At 36.2% G+C, this 25,000-nt stretch overlaps 1 protein-coding gene across 2 annotated transcripts in view; it reads right to left on the bottom strand.

Moving 5' to 3' along the window:
- Window positions 1-25,000, bottom strand: part of LOC122811530 (nitric oxide synthase interacting protein) — a 344,453-nt gene that overhangs the window by 250,348 nt on the left and 69,105 nt on the right. For both annotated transcript variants that reach the window (XM_044083424.1, XM_044083422.1), the window contains one exon: window positions 1,298-1,379. In XM_044083424.1, coding sequence (XP_043939359.1) covers window positions 1,298-1,379 — 82 coding nt within the window. The remainder of the gene's footprint in view (window positions 1-1,297; window positions 1,380-25,000) is intronic.

Here is a 25,000-nt window from a genome sequence, read left to right as displayed (position 1 = left end):
GAGAGCGCATTCCAAAGTTTGGCAATGGCATGGGAATATAGACATTGTCCAGCTGTTTAGTTATGGTTAAGAGTGGTTTGTTAGAGGATCTAAGATGACTAGTAGGGGCGTGTGTTTGTAATATAGCTTGAAGGGGTGGGCAGTAGTTTGTGTACAGTACTTTACATATATATATATATATATATATATATATATATATATATATATATGTATATGGGTCTGTATGTGTGTGTGTGTATGTACGCACATATATTTACATACACGTGCGCACACACACACATATATGTATATATATATATATATATATATATATATATATATATATATATATATATCCGTGGTGGTGCTGCGGTAGCATTGTCACCTCACAGTAAGACGCTGTCCGGTTCGATTCTCAGCTAGAGCGTCTTCTGCGTGGAGACATGCGTGAATGGACGTACCTTCGTTGAAGGTTGTGTGTCAGGGCTGGTAACTCAACACATAAAAATCAACTACCAATCATTAGTGGACCGGAGTTCCGCTGTGGCGACCCCTAACCGGGAAAAGCCGAAAGACACAACATATATATATATATATATATATATATATATATATATATATATATATACATACATACATACATACATACACACACACACACACACACACACACACACAAATTGAAAGTTTATGACATTTGTTTTAAATTTTAATTGAATGTTAATTGTAACTGAATGGTTATTGGTGTGTTGAGGTTATAAAATACTGTGCATTATCAAGTGAGTATGGTTTTCTGAAGAATTCATTCTTGACAAAAGCATATTATTAAAAAGTTTGATGTTAAGACTGGTATTGTTTTATTCCACTATCCGTATATCTATTTTTTCTAGTTTTTGGTTATTTTTACCACCTGTCGTTCATTCTTGTTGGTTTTGAGTGATTGATCCTGGGTATACAAACAAATGAATACAAATACAAAAAAATGAATAGTACACTACAATATGAAAATAACACTGATGACATACATACAATTGTGATCAATCAAAATTAGAAACAAATTATGTATAAAAAAAAACAACTGTGAGTGCAGAGAAGACTGTAGCATTAGGTGCATGTAGGAAACAGAAGTAGAATTACTTAAAATTATTTTTATCTTGATATGACATGCTCTGTAGGTTATACTATAGGGAAGGAACATACTTTCCTAACAGAAAAAAACAGGCAGTTGCACAGAGTTGCCTTTTTAGCTTCACTAGGTCATCTGAAAGAAAGTACTTCTTTACAGCTATCAGTTTTTTTCTGAGTAACATGGACATACCTTCAACTGTTTAGCTATGTTACGTTTCTGATGTAAAATGTACTCTAGGATTGCCTCCTTCTCATAAATATAGCCATCCGGCCTAGAACACAAACAAAAAGATTGTTAACACACAAAATCACAACAATGAGAATTACTATAACCTAGTTACCCAATAACAATCTGTTTTTTTTTAAGGTAGCCCTTAGAATAAATACAACAAATTAAAAACTGATGTTGCTGAAGAGCAAAAGTAACAATTATGGCAAAAGCAGTCAAAATTACAGAAGACATCTTCAAGAAAGTAAATTGAGAATGACTGATTTCCTCTTATGATGAAATAACTCTCAGAATTGTCAATAAGTGCAATGCAGGGTTGGATATCCTTTGCAACACTGATATGACCAGTTCTGAAGTATTTCTGTACACATTTGGGACTGATGTAACATTCTAGAGTGCTGCTCTTGAGTATTATAAATAGCACAGCCGCTTGAGTCTGCTAATCCAGTCCATGTAACAATGCTGTAGTGACCAGGAACCTCTCAGTATGAATGACAACAAACTATAAACACTCAATATGGACACAAGTGGAAGGGAGACATCAGTTAATTCTCTAATAAAAGTTTTGCAGACTTCCAGTTATGTTCTACTAATCTCTTAACATTAAGACAATTCTTATGCAGTCTACTTACCATGCTTAAGTTGGAAAATGTGAAAGCATTCAATACTTCCAATTCTGTCAGATGGAATGGTGTGTGACTAAATATTGCTCTAATGCCAGCGCACGCCCCAGACTATAACCTTACAAATGACATAATTTAGCAATAATCCAGGATTGGATGTGGGTAAATCCTGCATTACCCGCACAAAGGAGTGCACTACTGCTATTATACAATGACATTATTTAAAGCACAAAAAAAAGTATTTCCTTTTCTAAACAATGTCATTGTATAAATGGACTGTAGTGTTCCTCAGCCAGCTTACAGTAGTCTACAGCATGCAAGACATGTACTGCACACACACGGTGTATTGTTTAGCCAGCTTACAGTAGTCTACAGCATGCAAGACATGTACTGCACACACACGGTATATTGTTCAGCCAGCTTACAGTAGCCTACAGCATGCAAGACATGTACTGCACACACAAGGTATATTGTTTAGCCAGCTTACAGTAGCCTACAGCATGCAAGACATGTACTGCACACACAAGGTATATTGTTCAGCCAGCTTACAGTAGTCTACAGCATGCAAGACATGTACTGCACATACACAGTATATTGTTCAGCCAGCTTACAGTAGCCTACAGCATGCAAGACATGTACTGCACATACACGGTATATTGTTCAGCCAGCTTACAGTAGCCTACAGCATGCAAGACATGTACTGCACATTATTGGTATATTGTTCAGCCAGCTTACAGTAGTCTACAGAATGCAAGACATGTGCTGCACACACACGGTATATTGTTCAGCCAGCTTACAGTAGTCTACAGCATGCAAGACATGTACTGCACACACACGGTACATTGTTCAGCCAGCTTACAGTAGTCTACAGCATGCAAGACATGTACTGCACACACACGGTACATTGTTCAGCCAGCTTACAGTAGTCTACAGCATGCAAGACATGTACTGCACACACACGGTATATTGTTCAGCCAGCTTACAGTAGTCTACAGCATGCAAGACATGTACTGCACACACACGGTGTATTGTTCAGCCAGCTTACAGTAGTCTACAGCATGCAAGACATGTACTGCACACACACGGTATATTGTTCAGCCAGCTTACAGTAGTCTACAGCATGCAAGACATGTACTGCACATACACGGTATATTGTTCAGCCAGCTTACAGTAGTCTACAGCATGCAAGACATGTACTGCACACACACGGTATATTGTTCAGCCAGCTTACAGTAGTCTACAGCATGCAAGACATGTACTGCACATACACGGTATACTGCTGCTCTTGCTTTCTTTTAGAGTAAAGGGGAGGTCTGAGTAGTCTACTTCTCATGTATGTAGATTTTCATAGAATGTCCAGGTGACTGACTAATACTGTTGGTCTGTTCTTCATAAAAGCAGCGGTTTTGTAGCAAATCATTAGGACTGAAGCCACTAAATAATGACATATATGAATTTCTGACTGCATGTTATGAAGTTGCTTGTAGATGCACTCCAAGCATTAACAGCATTCATTGAGTTTTTTTTTTTTTTTTTGTTTAACATATCAGTTTACTGGCAAGGGAAGGGGTGTTATTAACGGTTTACATTTTCCATTTAATGGCAAAGAGACAGCAAGTTATTCCTTGTTCTTTGGGTGGAAATACATTTAGAATGAATGCACAGACTAATCTGTCCAATCATCATCCATTTTTAAATGCTGAGTTAATCAGGCAATGGAGAAAACGGCAGTTTCTTCACAGCAGTACCTTCTTTGTTAAATGACTTTTAAGTTAACTACACAAATATGGGAAGTTTGGTACAGTAACAGTATGAAGGAAAGGTTTTGAATATTAGTCTAATTTAAAAGAAGCTGTTTGCTGCTTGCTTCAAATGAAAGTATGACTTTACTGAGTTACTGTAAAGAAAAATGTCTGCATTGGACATAGTTTCATATGTGTACACTGGCTAATGACCACCAAGGCTTTATAAAACTATCCGTGCGTCCTACAGGTTATATGTTTTTGAAGTTTATAAAAAGGTGATTGTTGGTTATAACATGACTTGCTGACTCCCTCTGTCCATCAGAGATGTGGATGGCAGACCAAGGGTGAATTTTCAATTTCCCAACCAATGGTCCATGTTATGCTTAAACAGGGTTAGGCAGGAACTGTTTCACATGGATGGGGAGCCTGTTCCAGAGAAAGGGAAATCTCTGAGATACAAATCCGTCTCTCAAAGATGTAATTTATGTTGCAAGCAAAATGTAAGTCTTTACAGCTAGTAATTCTGATGCTGTTTGTTTGGCGGATGTGCAAAAGATTCATCAGAGTGAGGTCCAGGGATGCCTAGTATGCCAGGCATAGATCACCTCTCAGCAGTCTGTAGGAGACAGAGTACAGAGATAGGACTTTGAGGAAATCTGCATAGGACATTGTGTTTACGCCCTGTATTCTTTTTGTAAGGAACTTTTGCGGATGTTCCAGTTGCTGCATGTGTCTGGTCATGAACATACCAAAGAGAGCATTATACTCAATGATGGGTCTGATAACAGCGGAGACCTAGACACCATGCATTTACTTACAAGCAGAGCAATATAAAAGGATTTCCTTACTACCTTGGTTACATGGTCGAATGCCAGGTTACTCCCTACATGTATTTCCAGATCCCTGGCTAGTGGGTCAACTCTTGGGTGTTTTACTGATCACGTAGTTTCCATGGGTGACAAACTTCCCCAAAGGTACTATAATGCATCTCTATAGAATTAATGCTAAGCCATGGCTTTCGCACCAGGCATTTGTCTGTGCTAGACCCTCTTGTAAGATGTTAGTGTCTTGGGAGGATTTTATGACTACTCATCTCCCAATCTGGTCATCCAGAGGCCTTTGACATTACCCTTGGCTTCTGAGAAGTAGATGCCAAACAGGAGCGTGCACAGCATAGATCCTTCAGGGGCTCCACTGGTGACTAGCCTCTGATGAAGTGGTCTCACCAATCCTAACTTCCTGGATCCAATCTGTGAGCCAGCTGGCTATCCAGCATGTTATGCAGGGAGTTATGCCTAATTCTTACAGTCTGTCAACAATATCAGAGGGAAGTAATGTATCAAATTTCTTAGCCAGGTCATGGTAGGCAGTATGCACTGTTTTACCCTCAACCATTGCCTTGATGACCTTCTCAAAGATGTCCACCAGGTTCAGTAGGCATGACCTTCCTTTGACAAAGACAAGCTGGTACGGATCCAGCATGTGAAGGTTTCCTATGTCTTTGTTGATCATTTCCATAATGACTCTTTGCATGGCTTTGCATATGAAACTAGTGAGAGAAATGGGTCTGTAGTTTCTGGGAACTGTTGATGGTCCGCCCTTATGAAGAGGGATGACTACTGCAGCTCTCCATTCTTGCAGCATGAAGCCTGTTTTAAGACTATAGTTAAACAGTAATGCCAGTGGGCCCTGACAGGTCATGTTTAGACTATTCAAGATTCATTCTGGGATATTATCAGGGCCCAATGAAGCTGTGTTCTTGGCCTTAGCGAGCACAGCCAGGAGGACATGCTGTCTATTTATAGTTGGAGGGGGTATGTTTGAAGATTTTTCTTGGGAGGTAGCTGAGGGTAAAGTGGGAGGTAAATTTGTAACTGAATTTGTCAGCCAGCAAATTTGCTTTATCATCCTGTCTTTGTGAATGAGGCACCAATACCAACCACTTCAGCACACCACTGCATATTGTTTTTGAGGTTTCTGGCATAGCTGAAGAAGGCCTTTTGGTTGTCTTTTGCCTGGGAGGCTATCTTGTCCTCAAAATTAGACTTATTGGACTTAATTACCCCTCTTAGCTTTCCATTTATTTTGATTAGAGAGTTAACCATATGGAGTTACACTACATGATTTCAGCCTTGAAGTCTTTCCTTTTGTTGTACAACCGGTTTGATCTGGGATGCCACCAAGAGTGGTTTGTTTTTGGAGTTAGTTTTGGGCTTACTTCTGGTAGGCCCAGCAGCCTCTATGCAAACATTGACAAATTGTTATTTGTAATATAATTTTTGTGGAGCTCTACTCTCCCAGGAACCACTGAAAAGTATATATATATTTTTTTTTGCACAGGAGGACTTTTCCAGTCAAGAAATTGAAACAAACTTGTTAAGCTACGCACAGTTTTCTATAAGGAATGTTATCTTCAACAACAGTTCTGTCTTTTACGCCTAAAGATGTCTCAACTATATTTCATTCAATCCATTCAGTTGTCCATCTCCAGTGAGTAGGAGACAAGCACAAAAATAATGATGCATACTGTGGCCATACTCTAAATGATCAGAGTATAACTCTCAAGGGTAGCAGACTGTGACAATCTGATGTTCTGTTTGCATCATTTATGAAATGAAAGCAGAGGTGTGCAATTACGAAATGAACCCTTTTTATATGGGTAGTTAATTGTACTGTTTTTCATGACATGTACAACAAAATTTTGACTTGTCAGGTCAGCATTTACTTCACAACAGCTAGCACTGCAGATTTCTTTAAACTAAATCTGCCCAAATTATTTGTGATGTGTTTACTTGGACATGCATTCTCTGCTTGTCTGTCCTTCAGAACATGCTTTAGGCCATTTGATCCATTTCTGAGAACAGAGGGTACTCTGCTTGGTATGCTGCCATCATACCACTCAACTGTCCAGATTTTCGCAAAATATCTAGATTTTTGCCTCCTATTTTTGATATGTTCTTCATAAAATTTGTAGTCTTCTGGTAAAAAATCACTGAGGATTGAAGTAATTCAGTAATGACATACATTTGAGTTTCAGACTTCGTATCATTCACACAATGTACACTAATGCAAATGCTGTCATTCTAGCAAGTTTATAAGAGCAATATTTAAAATCTGTTCCTATTTTAGGCTTTGTCGAGAATTCTTGTGCTAACTGGTTGACGGGTATGGCTGCCATTCATTTTATGAATATCCTGTTACAGTAAAAGCCTTATGCTGAATGTAGCATGGTTGTGAGAGTATAGTTATTATGGAATCATAAACTAGATATCATGCGAAAAAGATGACAGCTGCAGGACAAGCTCCCTTTTCTCACCCTAGTCTTAGATATATTATGGATCTGGTAGACCCTGTAGACATTTGTTTTCCTGTACAGACATTGGGTTTGGTATTTTTGTAACAATGATTAAATGCTTAAAATGTCTGCAGTGTTATGCATGCTTATTACTGCTCCCTTTTACCAGTTGATTGAGGGTTTACTCTTTTTTCTCAATTGTTTTTATTGAAAATTTTAAACAAAACATTAATATATGATAACAGAAGTAATATTAAGCAAATATACATAAGTAAAAGAACAATAAAAAACTAAATTTACAATGGTGTATACTATAAAATAAAGCTTTTTAAACAAAAAAAGAAATATAGGATTAGCTGCTAGTTAATTATTAAAGTCTATTTATACAGCGGTTCTTTGAATTCCAATCATATATTATAAGAAGAGGTGATTCTAGATGTTCTTGTCTTAAGCGTGATAAGTTCAAGATGACAAACTTCTGTTGCCAAGTGCGCAAATTCCTTCATAGTAGGAGTCGTCTGATTCTTCCAGTTCTTAGTGATGACTTTTCTTGCTAACGTTTAAATACTCCATGAAAGAGGGCATTTTATTTTTAAAGACACAAGTGGGAATTGGTGTATTAAATAAAATGAGAGTTGGTCAGCATAAATTTATCATTACAAACAGACTGTAAGAGAGAATTCATATTATCCCAACATACAAGTTTTATACAATTATCCCGCGGTAGTGGTGCTGCGGTAGCGTTGTCGTCTCACAGCAAGATGTTGTTCCGTTCGATTCCCAGCTGGAGCGTCTTCTGTGTGGAGGCATGTGTGAATGGGCGTGCCTTTGTTGAAGGTTGTGCGTCAGGGCTGGTAACTCGGCACGTAAAAATCCACTACCAAACATTAGCGGACCGGAGTTCCGCTGTGGCGACCCCTAACCGGGATACGCCGAAAGACACAACAACAAGTTTTATACAATTGTAAAACATATGCTACCAGTCAACATTAATGTTTAGTTAACATCTCCAGCATCCTATGTCTTTATTAACAGTTCTAAGGAAGAACTTCCAAGAGAATTTCCTCCACCTTACTGATGAAGTAGTTTGAAGACTGGAGTATTAGCTTTTTATTATCTTCACTTGGGGAGTTATTATTAACAAGTCTAAAATAATCCCAATAGCTTTCTCTGGGACATACTGTTGATTTCTTAAGTACCTTATAGCTTTTAGACAGAAATCCCTTTCCAATTACATTCTGTGCATTAAAAGAATGAGTAAATCAATGAATGTGGGGAAAGAATTTCCAACTACTGGTTGCATTAGATTGATCTTATGTTCAACCAATTGTCTACAATTCTAAATTTCTAATCACGTCTTTGCTTAACTCAAACTTAGCAGTAATATGGTCAACATTTTGTAACTTCCCATACCAGTATAACAGTTTTTTGTCTTTGAATGTAGTAGTCATGGCTGTTAAATTAAATGTATTAATACTATTTTTAATACAGGCAATTGGAAATACAAAGAACATTTATGCTTTATATTCTGGGTTCCTGAAAATGAAATTTTTGAAGGAGATTATTAATGTATTAATATAATAAGAGTTAACTGGTTTGTTTTTGTTTTCTATAAAGCAGTCTTTTACTAGCCAATGACATTTATTAGTAGCTATTTTAGTATCAGAGTATGGTCACTAGTCCTAGGTCTTTAAACACAACTGTTGAATTCTAAACTTGCTGTAAAATGTATATATTTGTTACTCTGCATAATTTTTGACAACTAGATTTTTTCCCTTGTATAATGCATTTTAAGTAATTGTTTCCTTTAAGGTTTATGTAGTTTACTATTTGCAAATATGTTACTTACTTTTTCTGTAAACTGTATTTTTGTCTTGGAGCTTTTCTCCTTGGGTCTCTGCTGAAAATGGGCCACAAACCCAGTTAACAAATGTCAATAAATAAATACCATATGATTTTGTTAAATTATAGGATTTACACCAAAAGCCTCCCTGAATATCTTTCCAGTTGGCATTATAATTGTTATTTAACCAAGAAATTATTGTCTTAACAACTGCGGATAAGGAATAGAATTCTAAATCTGGAAGACCATAACCACCCAATGTCCAGACTCTAATGTGATGGTTTAAAGCCAATTTAGGTTTATTAGGAAAGCATAAAAATCTCAGAAACAAAGAATTATACCCGTTTATATTTTTTTTTTGGGGGGGGGGGGATAAAGATTGTAATATATTTAGAATTTTAGGAAGGATAATCATTTTAATTAAGGATAGTCTCTCTTCCATAGTGAAAAATATTACTCGATTTACGAAGAATTGATTGTAATTAATATTAAAGACTGTTATAAGACAAGTTTATCCCTAAGTAAGTGATTTTACCATCTTTCTTAATGTATTTGTGTAATTGTTTATCTATTAATATTATAATTAACAGGTAGCATTTTAGTCTTATTCTCATTAAAATGGAGTCCCAATTTCTTCTGAAATATTTCTGTTGCTTGGAATACTGCAATAAGAACTGCAATCAGTCAAAATTAAAAGGCCGTCCCTCTACAAATAATTGTATTTTGGGCACTGAATCATTAATTTATTAGTATGCCTTCGATGTTTTTATTTGAGCTTGTATAATTTGCAAATGGTTCTATAACTAGAGCAAAAAGCAATGGGGAAAGGGACAACCCTGTTTAGTACCTTATGACTGATTGGAAAATATACAAGCCTGTCCATGTATGCAAAGGAATTTTCATACAGAACTTTAACTGTAAGAAATTGCTTGAAAAATTACATTCCTCCAATACTAATAGTAAGTACTCCCAATTAACTGAAACAAATGCACTACTAATATCCGGACTAACCAAAGTTAATTATTTTTTTGAATTATTAGTGTAATCAATCATTAACAGTATTCTCTTGATATTATTATAGGTGTTCCTGTTCATTATAAGCCCAGTCTGATCACGGTTTTATTTTAGAGGCATAGATTGCCATGTACATTTATAAGCTACATTTAATAATGAAATTGGTCTATATGAAGAACATTGCATTGAGTCTTTGTCATGTTTTACAATTGGGGATATTAGAGTGTATTTTCCAGGATGGTGGTACCTTTTTAAGTCCTTTAACTATTGAAAATGCCTCTTGTAAAATATTTAAAGTATCCTTAGTCATTATTTTGTATAGTTCAGGTATTATACCATCATTTCCAGGTGTCATATTGGGTTTTAATTTATTAATTTGAATTTTCAGTTCAGACGTTGATATAGGCTTCTCAATTATTTTTATTTGATCTTCTGACTGTCTATTTTCAGTATTTTTTTTTTTATAAATGTTTTAATTAGATGTTGTGTATCCATTGTTGGCTTGTGTTGATTAATCTTATTAAAATGAGACCTGAAAACATCCAGAATATCTTCTATTTCAGTAACCTACTTTTTACTACTGGAGGAGTAGAACTGTTTGACATGGTTAGATATAACAATCATTTATGTTCTTCAAGCCAGCTTAAGTATGGATTTAGGATTTATGGAATAATTAGTTATTTTAATCTTTTATAAATTTGTCATGATTTTATGTTGTAAAATTTCGAAATATTTACTGTTTAAGCTATTTCTTCTATTTCCTTTCGACTATCTAATTTTATCAATTTTCTCCTGTAAATCTATCAATTCTTTGTCCCACTGTTTCTTGTGTGCATACCAACTTGTAATTTTGCCAAAAAGGTATGCTTTTAAAGAATTCCATACAAAAATCTCCGAAGTATTATTTTTCAGGGTTTCCTCGAGTTTTGTAAACAACCATTACTTTTATGCTAATATAATTTTATACAGTTTGCTCTAGGATTTGAAGGATTTTAGCATACCCCAAGAGCACTGACAGCAGAAAACAACAAATTAGAGCAGACATTTTCACTTTTTTTAGCTGAGCTCATCTTGACTGCCACAGAAGGAGACAGCTTGCCTCTAGGGATAGCAGGCTATTGAAAAAGATAATGCCAAAATGATGATGTTTTCTTCTGGCAAATTCTCAGTCATTTTAAGAATGCTTCCCAAAAGTGAATCTTCTAGCTTAACAGCTTCTGTTATGGTGAGTATTTTCACACCATATTACTTTCAGTTGTTGTCTAGTGCTTTCTTGCATCTCAGGAGACTCAAATAATCAATGATTTGCCCTACTGGTCCACTGTTTCCTGATATTGCCCAAACAGAACCCCAATTATAATACTAAGACTGTTTTTGTACACAAGTCTTCTTTGCTATGCTTTTATTAAGAACTATACTAGTTTCCAACCTCCCTTCCTTTAACCTGATCTTTTTGAAAATGGCTATGAAGTTTAGAAAAAGAAAAAACACATTACAAAATTTTCATTGTGAGACATTTTGAGAGGTGAGCTGCAATGCATCATGCTGAATACTATGCGTTTCATAAAAGTGTCATTATCTCACGACTACATACATATTAAATTCTTCTGGTGATTCAGTTGGTACCACACATCTTTGTTTTTAAAAAAATTAATTATACAAAGAATGTCAATTAATACTCAAAAGATTGCACGCTGATTGGATGGCCCAATCAGCGTGTCCATTGTAAATGTAACATATACTAATACAAACAAATCCGGCTGCTAAAAATTTTGTAGTGTGGCTAAACAGATTTTATTGCATCTCTGAGCTCCATAAAAATTATATTACAAACAGTAGTTCAGAAATCTTTCTGTCGGAGGCCAATGCATCAAAGAAATGTTTTCCAAAAATAATTTTAGGTCTATTAAACCAAATGAATCAAAAGAAAAACACATGGTTACATTTTCAAACACAAAATTCAAGTCCCAAGCAGGGGCTAGTGGGTGTCATGGGGACCTGGAATACATTAATAAATATCCAGGCTTACAGACAAAACATACAAACATAATAGAATTCATAAAACAGCAAATAATGGCATTACAAGAGAAAGTATGACACAGCAAAAGCTGAAGTTCTGAAGTGGGAGCTGCAGCTACAGCTCTGTATAGAAAAGCTGAGTAATTTATATAAATACAGCTGTTCTTTCTGGTGCTATTTTTTTTTCTTCAAATTAGGGAAAAGAGATGACTACTGTGTCTCAACCTAACATCCTCCAGACTGTCAGGACGAAACATCTAACATTTAGGTAGAGCATCCTGTTTTGCTGCTATATTAACAGGTTACATTAAAAGGACAGGGTCAATGAAAGAGCAATCAACATCTACATTACAACAGTGATCCTTCAAGGAGCTACCAGAATAATGTTTGCATTCCCTTTTTTCACCTTTAGCAATAGCTTTAACACCAGAGCAGCCGTAGTGAATGCATACAGGAAATACTTTCTGCTTATTGAAAAAGTACTGTCCCCCGACTGTGGATAAACGTAAAGCAGAAAAAAGGAAACAGATGACTTAGATGAAAGGTAAATGTATCTACCTGCCAATGGAACCATCTTTTAACATAAGAAATGTGCTTTTGTCCACTTTCCACTAAATACTGCCTGAGATTTCCACACTTCAACTCTACTTAGACAACTGCCACTTACTCATCTGGTCTAGAATGTAAACGGCTTTCAAACTGATGCTTGTTTGAAGTGTTATTTCTCAAATAGTCATAGGTAATCTGTAGAAAAGAAAGTACAGCTGTATAAGATCTTATCATAACAGCAGATGTCCTTCTCACTACTGCAGTATTCTTCAATCTTTGGAAATCCTGCTGAGGACAGATGTCCAGCCAGCATACCAAAGCTTTAACACCTTCCAGGTGCCATATATCAGACATATGTCCTATGTGCAAGGCACGGGGTACGTATGTGATGTATAAGAACTTAATTCTCAGAAGAACCACGGCAACAACAAGTACATCCAGGAAGGATGAGGAAAGCAGGAAAAGGAGGAAGATGAATAAGAAAAGGATGCAAGAAAGATGCCTCAGACAAGAGGAAGGCAACAGAATGCAACACGGAAGGAGGTAGGGAGGGACAGAATACTGCAAAAATCAGATGTAGGACATCTACAATTGTGCTAAGATCTTACACAACTATGCTATGTTGTTCTTTACCACTGTTATAATATTCTTCCTTCTTGGGAGAGTACTAAAGTTACAGGAAATATGGGAGAAGGAAGCCTCAAGAGAGTTCCCCAAAAAAGGATGAAAGATGGCCCCTGGCAAAACCTACTCTGGCCCTAGAAATAACATCCAACTTGTGGCGTTTGGTAAACGTGTGAACAGAACACCAAGTAGCAGCTTCCAAAATGGATCTACTATCCAGACCCCTGATAAAAGCACCAAAAGAGGCCACTGCTCTGATAGAATGAACACTAGCAGAAGAAAGCTGTTTGCCATGAAAGGAATAGTAAAAGCAAATGACCTTACAAATCCAGAAAGAGATGGTTTGCTTAGACACCATGAAACCCAATTTCCTGGCATGAAAGCAAACAAAAGGCTGCTCAGATTTCCTTGTGTGTTTTTGTCTTGTCTACGTAATACCCAAGTGGTCTATGTAAAGTCAGTGAAGAGCCCTCTCATTAGGATTCTGTGGAGAAGGAAAAAAAATAAAGAAAATGAATGGCCTGATTAAAAGGCTAATCATTAACCAGCTTGGGCATAAAAGAAGAACCGGTACAAAGAAACATCCTGTCTTTGTGAAACACCAAAACGGATGGAACTGGTATTAGTGCCTGAAGTTCAGAGACCCTGTTAGGTTCATAGGTGTTTACCAGGCTAACAACCACAAGGGCCTTTTTAAACCTAGCCATGCATCCCACATCTCTGACAAGATCCGATACCCTTGATAAGTGTAAGCAGGGGCTTGGGAGATGAAACATTTATAAGCTAGGGCCTGGGAGATGAACCATTGACAAACTGCCTATGTCTATTAGGGACCAATGTGCCAAACTAGGGATGAATTTCCTGGCAGAAGTGAGAGCAATGAAGTACAGTGTTGTAGGAAGAGGGAACAGTAGGTGCAAAAAGGGACTAAGTCAATTTTTCACAAACAAAATTAAGGTCCCAAGAAGGAGGAATAGGCTTTCTTGGAAACCAAATATTAAGGACGCCATTCAGAATTTGTTTGACTTTAAATCTAGAAGTTAGAAGTGGATTCAGATGCAGACAAGCAGAAATGGCTGACAAATGAGCTTTAACAGATGAATATGCCAAGCCAGAACGGAGCAACTCACACAAATAATAAAGGATGGTAGGAATAACCACAGAAAAAAGGGTTCGGGTTCTGCTTGAAACACCAAATAGAAAAGCACGTTATCAGAAAACTGTTGTCTAAAAGGAATCAAAACCCTATTGCCCCAAGTGTCAGGTGAATGGTGGGCAAGTGAGGGTGAATGAGAAATCCCTTGTCTTATGCCAGAAGATCCATCGTGTGAGGTAACTTGTGATCATTGCCCTGGACAGATGAAATAGAAGGGTGAACCAGTGCTGTCTGGGCCAAAAAGGAGTCACCGGCAAGAAGTTGGGTCTGCCACACATGATCTTGTGCAGGACCTTTGGTAGCAGAGGAAGACGTCCTTGTCCAAGAAAAAGCATCCACCTTCAAAGCTAGAGAACTTAATACTCTTGAACAGAGCTGGGGAAGTTGTTCAGAAGGGAGGCAAAAAGATCTATTTGAGGAGTCCCCAGTGATGTACAATTCCCTGTGAAAGATCCATTTATATGGATTTGTCCTGGACCTGCTCAAAGACTGTGCTCTATTGGAATACAAAATGCCTGAATAACCAAGTAATGGCAGACTACAAAATCCCAAGTCTGAAGAGCCAGGCTGCCAAGAAGGCAAGATTTTTGTGCCTCCTTGTTTGTTGATGTACCACGTGACTGTGGTATTGCCTATAAAATGAAGACCAGTAATCCAAAGGGAGTGTAAGGCCAGGAGAACTGATGTTGTTATGATCCACCACTTATTAATGGGACCAAAGACCCTGTACTTTAAGGTTGTTGGAGAAGGCTCCCCAACTTTGATCGGAAGCATCCATGTAACAACTCCTGAGTAAGAGAGAAACTTGAAAAGACAGACCTGAATTCAGGTAAATCTGGTGAACCCACCAGAAGAGCAGAGGATGGCAGTGCTGGACCTATCTTGAGATACCACTAAAGTTTACTAATGTGGAGTTTGGCAAAGGGGACTATGAGAAATTCCCTTGCAGGAAGGAGTGGAAAAGGTAGAAGGGACTGGAAAGAAGCAGTCAAAGAGGACCGTGGGAGGCAGGAGGCAAGCTACCATTGGAAAGGTCTGAATTCTGTAGCCCAGGAACACCTGGTCCTGATAGTCAACACAGACCTTTTGGGATTGAGGGTGAACCCCACACTGCTTGGAAAAAGCATATTGAAGTGAAGACACTGAAGGAGGAGCTGCTTAGTGGGACTTTAATCAAAAGGTCATCCAAGTAAGGCAATAAATAAATTTCTTGAAGCCTACAAATGGCTACTATATAGGACTGACATTTGGTAAACACCCCTGAATCTGTACAAAGACCAAAAAGCAAAGCAGAGAACTGATAATGACAGGAATTAACGAACAAAGAAATGTGAAAGCCTCCTGAAACATCTTTCAAATATAGGAATACCAGAAAAGCTTGAGGAAGCAAAAGAGGAAAAAAAGTGTTTGAAGAGACAGAATCCTGAAAGAGGAAACCATAAGAAAGGTGTTGAGAAAGGAGAGGTCTAGAATGGACCTTCCAGGGAACCAGAAACACCCTGGAATAAAAACCTGTTCCCTGATGAGAAGGGACAGGCTGGATGGTTCCTTGAACCACCAGATCCTGAAGAACCAAAGTAAAAAGTGGGACCTGATAAAGACCTCATAAAGAGGAGGCTGTGGAAGACCTGAGAATGGTGCATGGTGGGAGGCATTTCCAAAGTCAAAGTAAATATTGTCATACAGATCAACACAGAGGAAAAAGCTCATATCACCACATGAAATTTTGATACTCAGGCTCATACTATAAGAATGATAGATTAAATTAATAAATTAAACAAAAATTAAAACACAGTAAAAAAAAATTTGAAAGCTTTTTACAGCAGAAACAAAAACAAATACAACAGGAACAGACTTAGGAGAAATACAAGACTATATAACAACCAGTACTACAAATTAAAAGAGGCACACATAAAACATTTGCTCACCACTATAGATATATATATATATATATATATATATATGGATCCCTTTCGTATGATAGAAACCTCATTTGACTGAAATGCATTTGACTGAAACCATAAGATTGAAATTTCAGAAGACTGAAAAGTCACTTGACTGAAACCGGTAACACTGAAACCCATAATACTGAATTTCAACATGCTAAATTGTTAACTGGACCATATAAAACCAGACAAGGTGGGGGGGGCTACATCCCCCTCACCCCCCCCCCACCTATATATACACTAACTCCAAGACTGCACTACAGTGGGGAAAAGGGCATATACCTTTCACATACCTTACAGTAGTCTACATGCTGCCATTATTATGCCATTTTCCCAACTGTAGTGCGATCCTGGAGTATAGTTGGGGGGGTGTAGCCCTCTATCTAGTCTGGTTTTATATGGTCAAGTTTAAAATTTAGTATTAAAGTAGGAGAGCGATAAGGCAGTATGTCCACTTTAAATGCAGTATGTACGTAAAAGTAGCACAAAAAAGCTACTATGTACCAAATAATTGGTACTCCCAGTGTGTCAACAGATATCTCAAGTCCACGTTGTGGTCAATAAATCCACTCGATAGTTATGCATAAACTCAATGTAGAAACACATATATTCCAACTTTCCGCCAGTATTCACTTCACCAACTATTCAAATAAAGGAACGGATCGACCACGTAAATATATAAAACTGAGATTTAATTAAAAACAAGAAAAACGGCAAGCACTTTCACCCGTAGGCTTCATCAGGCCATGGATAATTAAACATTTAAATCACTTATATACCTTCGGATACATTTATTAATAATGATATCACTTCCTGATGTTAATTACTATCTGTAGCGCTTGAATAAATCATAAAACATTTCATAAAAGCAAGAAATCCTAATTATTCTAACATTCAAAAATATGCATCTTGCTATAATATGACATTTTATATACTTTCTCCTATAATAATACATATAAAAAATACATATAAAAAATGTGCTAAGCCATATATTAAAATATGCATATAAGGAATATACATATAAGAAACAATTACCTATGCACTATTTAGAGGCACAATACAGTGTATAAATAATGTATAATCCATTGTACTAATAATAACAATCTAACTTAAAACATATAATTTAAAACTAAACATATTATGTTTTGCTACATGAAGTAAATACTACTCCATACTCAGCCATGTAAAAAATCCCATTCAGTATACGGCAATGTATAAGCACATAATACAATGTGATTGCATATGCACTTAGTATATATTATATCAAAAATGAAAAATAATAATTATGATAAATATACAACGTATAACTATAAATAACTATTCAATAAATATAATAAAAAACTCAAACAGATCCCTAACAATATATATTGTATATTTGTGTATTTAATAATAATGAAATATATAGTTACACTTATGATTAAATGTAACGAATCTATAACAACATAATATGTATATCACAGTCAATATAAATCATATGTCTTAATACTTATTAACTTTTAAGTTATTAGCTGTTAGCATAGGTTTTATAGGAATTATATCATTAAGGCCTGGATCCCAATGGGCCCTCAGCCTAATAATCCATTTACTCTCATGTTGTTCAGTTATATTACGTATTGGCCCTCTCCTAACCGTAGGAGTGTTAACATGCATAACCATAAATTTAAATTTGTGTTCCATTGAATTATTAATAATATGTTTGGCCAATGCATTCTTATCTGACCCTATCCTAATATTATAATAGTGTTCTCTGATCCTTTCCTTTAGCCGTCTATCAGTCTTGCCCAAATAAAATGCTGGGCAAGACTGACAGGTTGCTAAATACACCACATGCATGGTCTCACAAGTTGCATTACAATAGAACTTAAAAACTTGCTGTGTTACTGGATGTATAAAACTTGCTGATTGATCTATCATATGACAAAAGTTAAATTTCCCACATGGTCGGGTACTAATAATAATATCATTCATCCGTGGTGTAGAGTCAGCTCTATTAGAACTACAGAGCATTCTATATAAGTTTAGCTTGTTCTTATAAATAAACTTGAGTACATCTCCTACTACCTCTGAAATGGTTTGATCAACTAGTAAGAGGTCCCAGTATTTCATATAGGCACTTTTAACCTCATTAACATCTTGTGTATAATAAATAGCAGCTATAGGCCTACCATTACTAAAATTATTCCTTACATATGTTGTTTGTTTAACACTTTTGTTTTGATCAGCAAAGTATGGATATGCACACCCTTCTCTTAAAATTTCCATATCAATTAAACCTTCCTGTATTTCTTGGGGTTTATATGATCTTTCCAAAAACTGTCGTTTAAGTTGTATCATTTCCTGATAATATCCTTCTTGTGTGGAATTTTTGTGTTTGCATGTTCTCTCTGTGTTCGCGTGGGTTTCCTCCGGGTACTCCGGTTTCCTCCCACATTCCAAAGACATGCATCTGGAGCATTTCTCCCCGGGCCACCGCTGAAAACAGGCTCTGTGGAACCTAGTCGGACATTCCCGGTCAACAAATTTTAAATAAAAATAAAATAAATAAAAATAAATTCAACCTAGATACCCGCATAGCCTGGCCTTTTACCACATTCTTGAATACATAACCTGGATGCATGTTGGATCTATACAGGTAAGTGCTCCTGTGACATGTTTTGCTATGTACCCCTGTATTGATATAACCATTAAGGATTTTTTCCACATAAACATCCAAATAAGGTACAAAGCTCTGTGATGCTGCCATAGTAAACTCTAAATATGATGTTAGTGAGTTAATTTCTTGTACAAAAAGTTTCAAACATTCTTCACTGGATTTCCAAATTAGAAAAAGGTAGTCTACAAAACGAACATAAAATCCTAATGCTCTTTATAAGAATCTAGTGTAAACAATAGTCTATTCTCCCAATCAGCCATCACTAGGTTGCCGTAGCTATTGGCACATGAAGTGCCCATAGCCACGCCATCCCTTTGGATGTATATTTGGTGATGGAAAGTAAAGATGTTATGATTCAGTACTGTGCCCATAAGGGTATATATAGTTTCTGTTTGGGAGGGGGTGTGGTGTGGTGCCAAGCATCTGTGTAGGCATTCAACACCCTGCTGGTTTGGAATGCTGGTAAATAAGGATGTTACATCTAGAGTAACTAACCATTAATCAGGTATTACTTTTTTTTTCCATATATTCATACAACATAAACAAAAACTGCCTGGTATCTTTTAAAATATGTGTATAACTTTCTACAATCGTTTTTAACTTAGATTCAATGTACATTGATAGGGGTTCCGTTATCCAACCCCTACCCGCTACAATGGGCCTCATAGGTGGTGAGGTCAGATTTTTATGTATTTTTGGGACCCCTTGCATACAAGGTATTCTGGGATTATCCACTTTACAAAAATTAAACAGTTCTTGACCAATTTGTCCTTCTGGAAATAAATTTAAAAGTTTCATATTAACCTTGGCAATGATAGTGTCAACTCTGTTAGCATTAATACATTCATAATATCGACCATTAGATAACATATTGACCATACTAATTATATATTTATCCATGTCCATAATAACTGTAGGGCCTCCTTTATCGGCCGGTCTAATCATTATGCTTGAATCACTTTTTAAATTTTTAAGAGCCTTTCTAGCACCAAGGGTTAAATTGCTATAACATTTTCTGCCCCTATTGGCCTCATTCTGTTTATGTAATTCTTCCTCTACTAATCTTGAGTATGCATCTAACAAAGGGTGTATAGTTGGTACATAGGTGCTAGGTTTTCTAAAAATATGACCATCTAAGCGTGTTTCTGTGTTACCATAGTCTATTTTTAACTGAACATTTCTTACAAATAGTTTTAAATCAGTTATCGTTTCAGTTACATCACTTTTCATAGTAGGTATAAATGTAAGGCCTTTCTCTAAAACCTCATTCTCTTCTTTAGTGAGAATTTTACCAGATATATACCATATTAATGAGTTAGATTCTTGTTCCACATTTTCTTTATTGTTGGCCCCGTATGCTCTGCATCTGTAATTCTCCTTTTTTGTCTTCCCCGACTCATGGACCTGTCCCTGCCCCCTCCCTTCCATTTCTCTCCTATGGGGAAAAGGATCATGTCTTTGTCGTCGGCTCTATTAACACTAATTTTCAAGGTTTTTCTCCTCACAACATCTTCCTCTATGAAATTTTTTAACCCATTTGGGTTAGTAGATGTTTCTTCCTTATCCAAAGGAAGATGTTCTTGGCCTTCTATACTATCATTAACTTGTTGTGTTTCAGTGTGTTCCTGGTGTACAATCGCTGTCACTGTTATTTGATTATTACTTTTATCTGTTGTCAACTTATCATTCATAGGGCTATTTATATTTCTATTAGCTTTCATACTAACCAAGTTATATTGTGCATTTTTATTTCTATCAACATTTGAGTTAACAGAATTCGATATCACATCCACATTTTTGTTCATATATACATCATTGGTATCTATATTATCGTTTGCCTTTTTATTACTAACAGTTCTTTCTTCTTTAGGCCAAGTGAAGACCTGACCCCTCGCAAAGTCCTTTGTGTCCCTGTTTATTTTGTGTTGTTTTTGTTCCAATAGCCTTTTTCTCAAATAAAAACACATTGTCCAGCAGTTTCTCCATACCCTTATCGGCCACATGTTTAGGGAACATAGAGTATATACTCTTGTTGTTCTATAACTTGCTCCCTAAGTGCCTTTTCTTCCGGTAGGAAATAGCTGTTCAACAGTACCATGTATTTTATGCTCGTATCCAAGTTAATTTTTTGCCATTGGTATAACAAATCAGGGTATTTAGTACCTGTTGTAGGCATTTTTAAAATGCGGAGTCCCCTGGGTGTGATGCGACGCTCTATGCATACTTCGAAATGTTGCCTCTGTAATTGTAGGCGTTTAAGCTTAACAAAATCCACCTCCATCTTGCTCAGTAAAACCGACAGTCCATTGCTATTTGTTTCCACCATAGTTCCATCCTCGATCGTTGTATCACTGACGTCATATGCTTTTAGCAGATTCTCTTTTCCATCTACGTAATTATTAAACCTGATAGTATTGTCCCGATAATTTTCAGGTACATATGGTAGTTCTACTGGTATTTCAGTTATTTCTGCTATAACAATCAAACAGCCAAACGTAACAAGTATAAAAATGAAAATAAAGAAAATAATGGCTGCTTGAAACGCTTCTCCAATGTCGTTCAATAAATGTAAGGTATTAAAGTAGGAGAGCGATAAGGCAGTATGTCCACTTTAAATGCAGTATGTACGTAAAAGTAGCACAAAAAAGCTACTATGTACCAAATAATTGGTACTCCCAGTGTGTCAACAGATATCTCAAGTCCACGCTGTGGTCAATAAATCCACTCGATAGTTATGCATAAACTCAATGTAGAAACACATATATTCCAACTTTCCGGCAGTATTCACTTCATCAACTATTCAAATAAAGGAACGGATCGACCACGTAAATATATAAAACTGAGATTTATTTAAAAACAAGAAAAATGGCAAGCGCTTTCACCCGTAGGCTTCATCAGGCCATAGGTAATTAAACATTTAAATCACTTATATACCTTCGGATACATTTATTAATAATGACATCACTTCCTGATGTTAATTACTATCTGTAGCGCTTGAATAAATCATAAAACATTTCATAAAAGCAAGAAATCCTAATTATTCTAACATTCAAAAATACGCATCTTGCTATAATATGACATTTTATATACTTTCTCCTATAATAATACATATAAAAAATACATATAAAAATGTGCTAAGCCATATATTAAAATATGCATATAAGGAATATACATATAAGAAACAATGACCTAAGCACTCATTAGTATTGTGCCTCTAATGAATGCATAGGTCACTGTTTCTTATATGTATATTCTTTATATGCATATTTTAATACATCCAAAGGTATAGAAGTGATTTAAATGTTTAATTACCTGTGGCCTGATGAAGCCTACGGGTGAAAGCGCTTGCCGTGGTCGATCCGTTCCTTTATTTGAATAAATTTAAATCACACCAAATTAAATGGCATTTAAAGTGGACATACTGCCTTATCGCTCTCCTACTTTAATACCTTACATTTATTGAACGACATTGGAGAAGTGTTTCAAACAGCCATTATTTTCTTTATTTTCATTTTTATACTTGTTACGTTTGGCTGTTTGATTGTTATAATGGCAGAAATAACTGAAATACCAGTAGAACTACCATATGTACCTGAAAATTATCGGGACAATACTATCAGATTTAATAATTACGTAGATGGAAAAGAGAATCCGCTAAAAGCGTATGACGTCAGTGATACAACGATCGAGGATGGAACTATGGTGGAAACAAATAGCAATGGACTGTCGGTTTTACTGAGCAAGATGGAGGTGAATTTTGTTAAGCTTAAATGCCTACAATTACAGAGGCAACATTTCGAAGTATGCATAGAGCGTCGCATCATACCCAGGGGACTCCGCATTTTAAAAATGTCTACAACAGGTACTAAATACTCTGATTTGTTATACCAATGGCAAAAAATTAACTTAGATACGAGCATAAAATACACGGTACTGTTGAACAGCTATTTCCTACCGGAAGAAAAGGCACTTAGGGAACAATTTATAGAACAACAAAAGAGTATATACTCTATGTTCCCTAAACATGTGGCCGATAAGGGTATGGAGAAACTGCTGGACAATGTGTTTTTATTTGAGAAAAAGGCTATTGGAACAAAAACAACACAAAATAAACAGGGACACAAAGGACTTTGCGAGGGGTCAGGTCTTCACTTGGCCTAAAGAAGAAAGAACTGTTAGTAATAAAAAGGCAAACGATAATATAGATACCAATGATGTATATATGAACAAAAATGTGGATGTGATATCGAATTCTGTTAACTCAAATGTTGATAGAAATAAAAATGCACAATATAACTTGGTTAGTATGAAAGCTAATAGAAATATAAATAGCCCTATGAATGATAAGTTGACAACAGATAAAAGTAATAATCAAATAACAGTAACAGCGATTGTACACCAGAAACACACTGAAACACAACAAGTTAATGATAGTATAGAAGGCCAAGAACATCTTTCTTTGGATAAGGAAGAAACATCTACTAACCCAAATGGGTTAAAAAATTCCATAGAGGAAGATGTTGTGAGGAGAAAAACCTTGAAAATTAGTGTTAATAGAGCCGACGACAAAGACATGATCCCTTTCCCCATAGGAGAGAAATGGAAGGGAGGGGGCAGGGACAGGTCCATGAGTCGGGGAAGACAAAAAAGGAGAATTACAGATACAGAGCATACGGGGCCAACAATAAAGAAAATGTGGAACAAGAATCTAACTCATTAATATGGAATATATCTGGTAAAATTCTCACTAAAGAGAATGAGGTTTTAGAGAAAGGCCTTACATTTATACCTACTATGAAAAGTGATATAACTGAAATGATAACTGATTTAAAACTATTTGTAAGAAATGTTCAGTTAAAAATAGACTATGGTAACACAGAAACACGCTTAGATGGTCATATTTTTAGAAACCTAGCACCTATGTACCAGCTATACACCCTTTGTTAGATGCATACTCAAGATTAGCAGAGGAAGAATTACATAAACAGAATGAGGCCAATAGGGGCAGAAAATGTTATAGCAATTTAACCCTTGGTGCCAGAAAGGCTCTTAAAAATTTAAAAAGTGATTCAAGCATAATGATTAGACCGGCCGATAAAGGAGGCCCTACAGTTATTATGGACATGGATAAATATATAATTAGTATGGTCAATATGTTATCTAATGGTCGATATTATGAATGTATTAATACTAACAGAGTTGACACTATTATTACCAAGGTTAATATGAAACTTCTAAATTTATTTCCAGAAGGACAAATTGGTCAAGAACTGTTTAATTTTTGTAAAGTGGATAATCCCAGAATACCTTGCATACAAGGGGTCCCAAAAATACATAAAAATCCGATCTCACCACCTATGAGGGTCCATTGTAGCGGGTAGGGGTTGGATAACGGAACCCCTATCAATATACATTGAATCTAAGTTAAAAACGATTGTAGAAAGTTATACACATATTTTAAAAGATACCAGGCAGTTTTTGTTTATGTTGTATGAATATATGGAAAAAGAAAAAGTAATACCGGATTACTGGTTAGTTACTCTAGATGTAACATCCTTATTTACCAGCATTCCAAACCAGCAGGGTGTTGAATGCCTACGCAGATGCTTGGCACCACACCACACCCCCTCCCAAACAGAAACTATATGTACCCTTATGGGCACAGTATTGGATCATAACATCTTTACTTTCCATCACCAAATTTACATCCAAAAGGATGGCGTGGCTATGGGCACTTCATGTGCCAATAGCTACGCCAACCAAGTGATGGCTGATTGGGAGAATAGACTATTGTTTACACTAGATTCTTATAAAGAGCATGTAGGATTTTATGTTAGTTTTGTAGATGACCCCTTTTTCTAATTTGGAAATCCAGTGAAGAATGTTTGAAACTTTTTGTACAAGAAATTAACTCACTAACATCATATTTAGAGTTTACTATGACAGCATCACAGACCTTTGTACATTATTTGGATGTTTATGTGGAAAAAATCCTTAATGGTTATATCAATACAGGGGTACATAGAAAAACATGTCACAGGTACACTTACCTGCATAGATCCAGCATGCATCCAGGTTATGTATTCAAGAATGTGGTAAAAGGCCAGGCTATGCGGGTATCTAGGTTGAATTCCACACAAGAAGGATATAATCAGGAAATGATACAACTTAAACGACAGTTTTTGGAAAGATCATAT

This window comes from Protopterus annectens, chromosome 9.part0, assembly GCF_019279795.1.
Source record: "Protopterus annectens isolate FY-2018-M chromosome 9.part0, PAN1.0, whole genome shotgun sequence".
NCBI lineage: Eukaryota > Metazoa > Chordata > Ceratodontiformes > Protopteridae > Protopterus > Protopterus annectens.
The sequence above is the reverse complement of the archived record's forward strand: the minus strand, read 5'-3'. Positions and strand labels throughout refer to the sequence as shown.